At 36.1% G+C, this 12,174-nt stretch overlaps 1 protein-coding gene across 1 annotated transcript in view; it reads right to left on the reverse strand.

Moving 5' to 3' along the window:
• Positions 1-12,174, reverse strand: part of SLC17A6 (solute carrier family 17 member 6) — a 66,673-nt gene that overhangs the window by 7,744 nt on the left and 46,755 nt on the right. Inside the window, exons 4-8 of the mRNA XM_058162498.1 lie at positions 7,085-7,199; positions 4,611-4,698; positions 3,378-3,464; positions 1,464-1,606; positions 524-673 (exon numbers count right to left, since the gene is read on the reverse strand). Of these exons, the coding sequence (XP_058018481.1) occupies positions 524-673; positions 1,464-1,606; positions 3,378-3,464; positions 4,611-4,698; positions 7,085-7,199 (583 nt within the window). The remainder of the gene's footprint in view (positions 1-523; positions 674-1,463; positions 1,607-3,377; positions 3,465-4,610; positions 4,699-7,084; positions 7,200-12,174) is intronic.

Raw genomic sequence — 12,174 nt, forward strand, 5'->3', positions numbered from 1 at the left:
TTACTGACCTTGGAAGGATGGAAGGCTGAGTCAACCTTGAACCTGGTGAGCTTCAATCTGCCAAACTGCTGGCAGCTGGTGGTCAACAGAAGTAGCCTGCAGTACTGCACTCTAACCACTGTGCCACCACGGCTCTTAATGCATGCTCATACCCACTCATTGTGCTACTCTCTTTGAGGAAAGCAAAATACACACACACACACAGAGAGAGAGAGAGAGAGAGAGAGAGAGAGAGCACTACACTACATTATAGTTACCCACTTTTTTATTTTTTAAAATTTTCTCTGGCTTCTATGAGAATCAGAAACACGATGAAAATACAAATTATGTTTAAGGATAATACTTTGTTTAACAGAAAGCTAGCTTTTTGCTTGTTTATTTTTACTTATAAGAATCTTTTTTAAAAAAAATGGTGGGATAGGAAACATGGTGAGTATTAAGGAAGGTCCATATATTTTATGTTGCAGTCCAAGAACCTTTACAATATGCCAGCTCATGTTGCTTTTAAAATAACATAAATTACCTTACTTATTTCAAATCCAAACACCTCTTCAAAGTAAGCAGGTTGACTAATAAGGAGCAGATAAAAAGTCCAACTTCTACAGAAGTTTGCAACAATGATTGCATAGACAGGCATAGAAGTAAAAAATTTTCTCCATGGAGTCTTGAATTTCTGTAAATGAAGACAGCAGCTGGTTATTTCTTGGACATATTAGAGACTTCCAGTAAGACTCCGCACCTATTCTGCATTCTTATTCTGCACACTTCCGCATTTCTCCTTTCTCACTAGCAGGTGAGAAAAACAAACAGAAACTGAAAATTTCAAGAGACCAGGGATTTCAGCACCATGAACTACAAGCAATATACTAGATCTTGAAAAATTATGTTCCAATTACCTCCCACTTTTTTAAAAACTAGATTTCATGGTTTATTGGCTCTATTTTTTGTAATTATTGTTCTTCAGCACAATCGCGTATGTATGTAGACACCACAAACAATCTGTCATGTTATTGTTAATATAATTTTTATTTTCATTTATGTATTAAATATGTGAAGGGAAACACAGTGAAAACAAAAGAAAATCAGAGAAAGAAATAGAATACATATTCTATTGACTTATTTTGCTGGCCTTTGACCATAATAAAGATTTGATTTCAAAGTGTGTGTGTGTGTGTGTGTGTGTGTGTAATCACATACATAGCAATTTGACTTTGTTATTATTTAACTGTTAACATTATTCTTGGTGTTACATGATCTTTACCCTGAAGTAAGGACTGGAGTGAGAATCCAAAAGATGAGATTTAATATAGCAATTGAATTTTTAAAAAACCCTATAACAAGATTAAGTGCTACATAGCTCAGATGAAACCATCTTCATTTTTAGTACAGTCCCTGGCTTAGCTGGCAGCTTATTATTTTTCTTGAGGTCTGTACAGAAACACACACAGTAGTAAAATCCTTACTTCCATTGCTCCTAGAAGATTAGCACTCTCTCCAATGCTTTCTTCTATGTATCTGCGCTCCTCATCTGTAATTGTAGGATGTGTTGCAGGGCTCTCATATGACACCAGAAACCAAAACATATACCAGATAATGCCAAAACTTCCTGTTGAGCATAATAAGATGACAAATTGAAATGGAATTGAAATGGAAACCTCCTACACAAGAAGCAAACATTTTTTTAAAAAAAATCACTTGCTTGAAGTTACCTTGGTTTTTATCTAAACAGACACTCTCTAAATTATATCTCTAAGTTTACGAATATATTTTAATTCTGTTTTCAAATGTATTTCCCCAAGGGACTAAGAAAGTATGCAATCCCCAGTAATTCTACCACTCTGCTAGAATCATGTATGGGGTACAGTTGCAAAGTCTGATGTAACTCTATAAAATCAGGGATGTAAATTCTTCCTGATCACAGCTTCCCTCGCCCCCCCCCAAAAAAAACCCTCTTCTTCTATTAAGTTAAGCAAATGTGTCATATGTTCATTTCTTCACCATCAGTTCCCAACATAAGCTTAGGCCTTTTCAGAAGATTCCATGAAATATAATGGGTACAAGACACAGCAGCCCAGCTGAAAAATACCACCTTAAAAAGCTGAATAAAAATTCCTATCCAATTCAATGGATTCCATACACAAAATGAAAGAGAATGCATAAAATAAAAGGTCAATGGGATGAGCGCTAGCTCTCAGGTCTTATCTATTATGGCCTGACACTTGAATCTTATAGCGGAGATGGAGAAGAATAAGAACTGTGGCCAAACCCTGGGAGAAAAAGAAAAGGATGGGTAAAAATAAATCTGATCCTTGGGATATCATTCACATATGGAGGGAATTAGTTGTGGAGAATTTTTTCATCTCTAGTTTCATTCTTCAAATCCACATGTTTCATATAATTGCCCCTCTTAAAACAATGTTAATTTAAAAATGGTCTAAACTTTGCAAATCCTAATATCTCTGAAAACACTTGGAAAATTACTGGACTCTCAAGAAAACCTAGGAAATATTGCATGAATGAAATTTGAGACATTTGGGAGGAAATGTTCAGTTATCATATAACATTTTATGCCTTCCAAAGATTGATTATTCTTCATCCGGAGTTATCTCGAATTTGTAATAGTTACTGACTATAGAAAAAATGTCCCACCTACCATTTTTTCCCTAAATGCAATTGCTATCACAAGTTTTCAGTTAAAAACCCACTTGATAGAAAACAGAAAAAGGATATTACAGAAACATCCTTTCTGCTCCCCTACAGTTTGTTACTGAGAATTTTCTACGCCTTTTACAATAATTAACTTCATTTCCATAAAAATTATTCTAATCGAAGATCAGGTTCGTGGATGGCAATTCAACCTGCCCTGCTTTACACTGAATTAAGTGCAACATGATTGAGTCACTGTCCTCATTTAGGCCAAATTTGACATTCTGAACAATTTCACTGTTTGGGGAATTGTATTTCTAGGCGATCCAATTTGTCCATTTTGAATGTTCTTTCTGTCTAAATTCCCCCAGAGCTTTTCTCGTCTTGATTCTACTATATTTATATATATAGTATTAGCCATATTGTGAGTCATAATCTGGGATCCCAAAACTGGCTTTGAGTTGTCAAGCCCATGCCCTCCACCCACTCCAGTTTGTTCCAGCAAAAAAATTAGAACAGCATTGAGAATGATGGACCCATAAGCAAGGGGTTGCCAAAAATCACCTTTCCTTGTTTCCCTGAATTTCAGAACATTGTTGGGTAGAGTGACATTATTGGATACAGTCCTGAATGGATGCTTTATCCTTCCTCTAAGACTGTTGGATTATATTTATGGTTGCTAACTCTCCCACATTTCTTTTCTAAGGCAAGATGAGAAGAAAAGATCATACCATACACGTAGAACACAGAAGACCATCCTGTATATTGCACTAAAATCCCAGCCAATGGCATTGCAATGACTGCACCTGCATAAGATCCTAGACAAGAATAATAATAATAAAAACAAAAACATGAGTAAATTATAAACATCTGTTGCAATGGCATCAAGTCTGAAATTTAATTCCCATTGGCATCTTGGGTATCTGCAGGGGCAGTGGCATTCATATCTTGTGATATCATTATGCAAAGCCAAGAATTATGTGATGGGAATTTCATTGTGACTCCTATTGGATGCCTTTGGAAGACATTTTTCCAGTTTCTAAGAAAACTTTTCTCTAATATCTTAAAGTGACCATATGAATTATTTTGGTCATTCTTTCCTAATCAGTTTCCTTTCAGGTGTACAAGAAGTTGAAAATAGATAAAATGACCTCTACAAATAATCACACAATCTTATCTTAATGTTACAAGATAATTAGTTCATATAACCATCCTATAAATCCAGAAAAAAATGTACCCAATAAACAGTAGCCTTGAATACTTAACAGATTCTTTTGGATCCACATGTCTTTATTTGTTGAGCTGGAAAGCTGATGTAGCATTTTAATTATTATTATTGCTTTTAACAACCTGAATCTCATCCATTGCTGAATGAAGGTCTCTTCATTGAAGCTTATAGACCATAAACTATCATGGTTGCCCAGTGTAAATTGATACATAAATATTTTTTTCCATTTCCCAATCTAGGGCTGGGAGTGATGACCTCAAAATACTCAGCTGTCTCTGTGACTAAAGGAAGAATATAACCTGCATCTTTCTGCATCTTAGCTACATACCACACCATCTTCAATGTATTAATATTGTGATCTGTATCTATGCTTAGATCCTTTAATTTAATCTCACAGCTACAATGGCTTAACTTAATATCATTTCCAGACCTATACGTTAATGCACAAAACCTGGGAAAACGCATTATTCTTCCATAATTATTAATTCAGACTGATAAATCCAAATGATCCCACCTGAATAAGATGTCTAACATTCAAGCATAAGTTCTCAAATTCTTAATTTTTGTTCAAACAAACAGAATGAGTCTACTAATTAAATCTCTAGTTCTCTGTGAAAACAAAACTTACTCCAATCAGTGTGTCTGAATATTAATGATGAGCTGCAGAAAGTTTATTTCAGCGCATGTTAGAAAAAGGAGAATACAAAACAAGTGAAATAATGGAGATGTCACTTACCACAGAAGGATGTAGTTGCTAGTCTACTTCTCTCTAAAGGAGGAGCCCACTTGCTCCATATTCCATGGCAAGCTGGATAAGTTACACCCTGTGAAGAAGGTTACTTGGTTTACAGATGCTACAACTGACATGCAAACAAAAGCGGGAAATGTATTTATTTATTGTTTATTTATTTAACTTCTATGCCACCCATCTCGCCAAGGTGACTCTTAAAGGGCTTGCAATCATTCAATAAAAATACCATATAAAACATTAAAATAATAAATACCATAAATTTAAAATTCAGTTAATATTCACCTAATAATTGACCAAGATGGAGAGGAAGGGAGCAAAATGTGGAGGTCTGTCTAATCTATTATTCATCCCCCAAATTACACCCCTACCCACATGGGGCAGACTCAGATCTTCAAGCCCTTTTGCAAGGCCCAAAGGATGAGTGCAGAAATGATAAAATCTGAGAGTATTTGTAGGTAGATCATACACTGAAAAAGACGGAAGAATGAGGAATGTTGATTATATGTGACATATAATATCCTGGAAATGTATTAATCCTTTTTCAGTGATTTTCCGGAATTTGAGTCAACATTCTTTGGGAGTTTTTCCTCTTCTGATTCATTAATTTTATGCATTCTTTGATTAGTCATGTGGATAAGGACAGTCGATCAAAAACAATGTACAAAATTAGATTATGAATACATGGTGATGTGCAATCACCATTTCTTCATTTCTTCACACTGGGAAGAAGGAAGAAGAGAGCAAAAACAGGAAGAGAGCAGACCACAATGGTATCTGGGGGAACCAATGGGGCCTCTGAGGCCTCCACTTAAAGTGCAGAGGGCTGCTGCATCTAGTTTGCAGCGAGGACAAGTGATCAGCAACAAGAGTTCACCTTGCTTCTGTACTGCTCTCTTCCGCTACAGCTCTTCTTGAGGCCCCATGTCTTGGCTACCATATTTTGATGGCAAAATCCAGATGTCCTCTAGACATGGCAGAAAATTGCTACAGAAAATTCCAACTCTTTGCTGCTATCTAGCGGTCATACAGTTTTTTGCAGCCCAGATATGTGACCCCAGAATTAAAGAGTAGGAATAGCAATAGCACTTAGACTTACATACCGCTCTACAGTGCTTTACAGCCCTCTCTAAGCGGTTTACAGAATCAGCATATTTCCCCCAACAATCTGTGTCCTCATGCACCTTAAAAGTCATCTAATCCAGTCTGAATATCATTTAATTGCCAGTTCCCAGTTTATGGATACCTTTTTGTTGCTTTTTGCTGTGTTTTCTTGCAATCACTGACTTTCTCCATTTTCTGCTGCCTCCAGATTTTAAACAAACAAAAAAGTTTTAAAAGAGATTCTGTATTTGCATCATCCCATTTATGCATCAAATATCTGACCATTTATGCCAAGTAAATGCTTTCTATAGCTTATGGGATATTTTAACTTTGAAAAAGCACATTTGGGGTTATTTTCCAATGCGAATAACGCTACAGCAAGTGGGGCTGTGGCCAAAGTAAGTTGGTTTGTGCTTGTTCAGGTAGCTCATCACATCTCACAGAAGCAACATGCATAGAGAGGCATGGCTGTTGTATTCGCAAAACAACAGCAAGAAGTGAGGCAATGCAGGAAAACCATTAACAGTTCTTTTATTAACTACAAACAATTAACTGAGGTGAGCAAGCGAGCAAGCTCTAAACTGACAGCCCTTTTATATTGGAGCTGTAAACAGCTCAGCCAATAGCAGCTCCTTAATTCTCCCGCCGGCTATAGCATCGGCGGTTAACCAATCAACTGCTGGTTACTGGTCATGTGTTCTCCAGCCGAACACAACAATGGCACTCCCCCAAATGCCATTATTTTGAACACTTAATTTGAAACTGCCCTTTTAAGATACTTGAAGATGCCAAGCTGAATAGGAATTGCAGACAGAAAACAAAAGATGAAGATAGTGGTGAGTTGGAAGCAGTCCAGGACCGGTTGCCCAGGGCAACGGGGCTCCCTTTTCCTCTGAAGTGACTATAGGAATGGGTTTCATTTATTCTTTTTATGCCATTGCTAACCTCTCCTCCCACTTCAATGGGAGGAGAGGAACAAAATGTCACACTGAGGAAGTGGTGAAATTCAAAATTTTTCCCTACCGGTTTTGTGGGCGTGGTTTGGTGAGAGTAATGTGACTGGGTGGGTGTGGCTAACTTTTTTTTTACTTTTTTTTACTACCTATTCACCCGAACTGGTAGTAAAAAATTGCTTTAAAAAAGTAAAAAAAAAGGTTCTGATGATCATGCGGTACAGCGGATTGTCACACTTGATTGTCAAAATCTTTTTTTTACTTTTTTAAAGCAATTTTTACTACCGGTCCGAGCGAACCTACCCAAACCAGTAGCATTTTACCCCTGCACTGAGGGGCATAATAAGGAGAACCTGACTGGCAAATCAAGGTGTCCATAGAAGCGTTTGCACTTCAGTTCCATACCTCAACCAAACCTTGCAAGATTCTAACAAAGATGACACATCCAAAATGCACCCGAGCAGCAGATGGTATTAGCATGTTGAGGGTAGATGTCAGTAGTATCGCTGCACCAAAGACCCTGAAAGAAATTAATGGAATTATTGAGAACTATGCCTGAATGGACAACATGTTGTGTATAGTTCTAAACAGGTAGTCTTCAACTTATGACCGCAATTGAGGCACAATAGGCACCGTTGAGCCTAAGATTTTGGTTGCTAAATGAGAGAGTTGTTAAGTAAATTTTGCTCCATTTTATAACTTTGCTTGCCACAGTTGTTAAGTGAATCTATGTAGTTGTTAAGTTAGTAACACAGTTGTTAAGTTGTTAAGTGAATCTGGCTTTCCATTTGTTTGTCAGAAGGTTGTAAAAGGTGATCACTTGACTCCAGGAGAACCATCATAAATACAAGTCAATTGTCAAGCCACTGAATTCTGATCACATTTTATGACTTTCCTTGGCATGACTGTGGGGATGCTACAACAGTCTTAACTGTGAAAAATGGTCATAAGTCACATTTTTCAGTGCTATTATAAATTTGAATGATCACTAAGCAAACTGTTGTAAGTCAAGGACCACCTGTAGTTGATTTAAGTTTGTGTTCTCTGAAAGACATAAATGTTGGAACTGATCCAAGTTCAGTTCCAGACTTATTGCTGGAAACTGGGTGGGTTTCTCAGCCCAATTTACTTCACAACTTATTTGTGGATAAAATTAGAAATATGTTCCCTTGTGTACCAGGAGAAAAGACAGAATTTAAATTGGGGAAAAAAATACAATGCCCAAATTCAGTGTTTAAGAAGAAAATAGCTATTTCTTAAATATATACAGAATAATTTTATATTAAATATTTAATATTTTCTGATGATCCCAAATCCATCTTTATATGAAACAAGTATCTTCATGATTTAAAAACCTCATTGCAATAAGATTTTGAGTAGTAAGATCAATTACAGTACTAATGATGAGTTTAATTTCTTCTCAGTAAGGACATATAGATTACTTACAATAGCTTTGTAATATTTTCTAGATTTACAATATATTCATATACACAACTGCTACAAAAGCCCCATTATATTCAGTTGGATTTCCTGTCCAGTCCAAAGCTATGCCTTCTGGACCCCTACAAACAAATCACCACACTCTATGAACCAAAAAGTTTCTCTTCCTCTAATTTATAACTCCTTTCCAAAAATTAAACACACCAAATATATCTTCAGAGTGACTAAAAGACCTTCAAAGCATTCCTTTTAGACATCAGCCTCTACAGATAGATTAGACTGTCTATAGAGAAAAATATCTACTGATCATTACCTTGATCAAATATCCTGAAGTATTTTTAAAGCCATCAGTTATACAAAGGATGATAATTCATAATAATATTTTGGGAGCGTGCATTTAATCACTCATCGTATCATTGTTCACTTGAGATTTATAGCTGAACATATCAAATTAAGATATATTGCATTTATTTCATCTGATAGAAAAATGTTTTCTATTGGTGCTTGATCTCTAATGCTGGCTTTGTATGTGGATGTCATCACCTAATTTTATTAGGTAGGCAGTGAAAATCTGAATGGAAAAATACCTTTCAAAATGTGATTAGGAAAAAAAAAATAGCCTTAAAGGGGACATGTTGATTTGGAACAGGAAGCAATTTATTTCAAATCTCTTTTCCAGTGAAGAAACTAAAAAAATAGTTGCCACAAAACCTTGAAAGATTCACCTATTTTGCTCAGCTGCTGTAATAAATGAATAAAATAAAGAAGATGTTTTGCCTTCAGCCTCAGGAGGAAACACTAATCAGAGGATGCTGGCCAGAAGGATAGACATTGCAGCTTTGAGACTAAAATGTGGGTTTGTTTTAAGTGATTAAAATTAAGGCAGGAAATAAGGACACATCACTAAGTATAGAGCACACCACTTCAGCACATGGCTTCCATGAATCTGTTATATATGTGACTGGAGAGAGAAATGTCTGGTCTGAAAATAGAATTGATATTGTTTGAAAAAGACAGACAAATAATTCAAGGCAGCTGTGCGGGAAAAGGTCAGTTGGTCTATGGAGAATGCCCCGCTCGAATAGAACTCCATTTTACTCTCTTATTATTAATACATCCCAGCAAGCCTCTTTCTATCTAAACAATCCCCCCCCCTCTCTTTAAAGAAAGAAAAAGGAAACGGGGAAAAAAAACACACAAAAGAGTATGTGACAGATTGCATATACCTATGTTTAACAATTCCTCCTCAAGTGTTTCCTGCATTTTTTTTTCCTAGTCTGGCCTGAATACAATGTTTACTTTAATATATAGATCATATTTCCTGGACGATAAACTCTGCCCAAAATATACGAGTGGCTGGTTTCCAAGTATTCTATTTTTAATACATTCATTCCATCTTTTTAAGAGTCTAAGAAACTGTCTTTGCATATAAATCTATCAATATCACAATAAGTCTGAGTGTTAAAATATACACAGGTGTGCAGATAAGCAAACACATCACTTATTTTAATAAATAATTGTATAATCATAAAGTGAACATCAAAATATAGTCAAGGATACATTTTTATTTTACCGGTTCCAGTTATAAGTGGGGGGGGGATTTACATTTGTTTCATGCTTGCTTGCTGCTTGCTTTGCTTCCATGATTCAGTCTTTTGTTTTTTTAAAAAAATCACCTTCATTTCATTTTGTTCCACTTTTCCATTTCACAGGTTTTTTTGCCTAAGAATCTATCCAAACTGCAAGCTTTAGTTCAGATTTCAACTCAGTGATTTAGAAAAAAAAAAAGCCTGATCAAACTGGTTTCGCACCCCCATATTTGATTTTATTCAAGAGCCAAGTCTAAAACTTTTGATATGCATATTGATTTCTGTAATTATTTAAAAGATTTAAAAATATGAGATGCATTCCCCCCAAAGAAAGTGGGTGGAAATGTATGTGTGTTTTATAGAGTGAATGTTGCCAAAACACCATACACCCACCGACCCCCACCCTTCGGCCTCTGCCTCCAGCAATTTGCCTCCTTGCAGCAAACAGCCTGGTTTAGCATGAGTAGCTGATTGGCAGTTGGATCGGCCTCCCAGAATATCGCCAATCAGCTGTTCCAGGCTGCGGGGATCGCTGTTTCCATGTGCCCCATTTTCAGCCTCCGTGGGTCCCATTTTTGGCCTGTTCCAGGAGCAGGGACCGTTTGGCAGTGATAAGTGGAGGCAGGAGCAGTCCCCACCGCCTGGAACAGTTGATCAGCGGTATTTCAGGAGGCCGATCCAACCGCCAATCAGCTGCTCGTGCTAAATCAGACTGTGCTAAAGCTGACTAGGCTGTTTGCTTTTAGCTGCAAGGAGGCTAATTTCTGGGAGTCATAGACAGATTTTTTTTCTTGTTTTCCTCCCCAAAAGCTAGGTGCGTCTTGTAGTCCAGAACATCTTATAGTCCAAAAAATACAGTACATGCCCCTTCCCATTTAAAACAACCTTGAGCAGTATAATCCAAGAACTATAAAACTATAAAATTAAAAAAAATAAAGCCATAAAATAATAAAACAAGTGATGTTCTATAGCAGGAGTCTCCAACCTTGGCAACTTTAAGCCTCGTGGACTTCCACTCCCAGAATCCTCCAGCCAGCAAAGCTGCATGGAATGGAAGTCCACCAGGCTTAAAGTTGCCAAGGTTGGAGAACCCCTGTTCTATAGGGCATGATGTCCCTATGGAACATCATGCCATAAAGCAAAACTCTCCGCTACTGACCTTCATGTGCTGAAAATGGGTAACGTAAAATTTATATCAACTCCAAGAAGGGAAAAAAAGTTTTAGAACTATTTTAATACTTATTGTAAAATTGCATTTGATTTTCTCTCTCTTTTTTTTGTTTTTGTTTGGGAAAATAACAAAGATTTTTCTTGCTACAAACATTTTCACCCGGGGGGGGGGGATCACTCTGAATTATAACCTTTGCACCAACCACTTACAAGTCTCTCTGCAACCATTTTCATTTTTCCCAAAATGACACACAAGACTTTCAACAAGACAATCCTACTCATATTAAAGCAAGATTAAACCTCATTAGATTCAGTGTTGGCTTATTTTTTCAGTATGACTGCAATCAATGCAGTTGTGGCACAGAATACAAAAAAGAACATCTGTAGCATTTAGAAAGCATCAGAAAAATTCGACATCTTAGGAACATTTAAAGAGTCTTGCATAAATTATTGGTCAGCAGATGGAGCACTTGTTTAACTAAATTCTACTTTAAGAATATTTCCCTATCCTAGCTAATTAAAGGATTTACTTATCCTAAGCAAGTAACACTTTTAACTAAATTATTAAATCGAATTACCAATTTCCAACAGAAAATGTATTTTTCCTATTATGAAAGAATAATCAAGAATAATTAATATATAGTGATATTAATAATTATTGAATACAGGTAGTTCTTGATTTACAACCACAATAAAGTCCAAAATTTCTGTAATATTATTATTATTATTATTATTATTATTATTATTATTATTATTATTATTATTATTATTATTATTATTATTATTATTATTTAATTTTTATACCGCCCTTCTCCCGAAGGACTCAGGGCGGTTCACAGCCAAGTAAAAACCAACAATAAATAAATACAATACAGATAAAACCAATGATTAAAAGACTTATTCAATTTGGCCCCAGTTAAAAATACATAAAACCATAAAACCCCATTAAAATTTAAATAATCAATAATACAAATTCTAAAAAATTCTCAACAGCTCTAACAAAATGCAGAAGGCGAGTGGAAGTAAGATATTAGATAAAGCCTAAACCATGCTTCCAGTCTCAGTCTCTCTCTGTTATGTCAACTCAACCTTCTTCATGTGCCAGAGTTGCCTACTAAGTCTTTCTGATACTTGGAAGCAATAGCTTTGAAAGGTTTTATGAAATAAAAAGAGGCTTCCATTCTAAATTCCACTGTTGTTTCCTTATTCTGGCATGACAGATCTCCCTTGTCCAGAGAACCATCATGGAACAGAGTTTTGAAAATACTGGGTGTGGATCTCAGAGGCTTTACCTTT

The sequence above is a fragment of the Ahaetulla prasina genome, chromosome 1, assembly GCF_028640845.1.
Source record: "Ahaetulla prasina isolate Xishuangbanna chromosome 1, ASM2864084v1, whole genome shotgun sequence".
Lineage (NCBI taxonomy): Eukaryota > Metazoa > Chordata > Lepidosauria > Squamata > Colubridae > Ahaetulla > Ahaetulla prasina.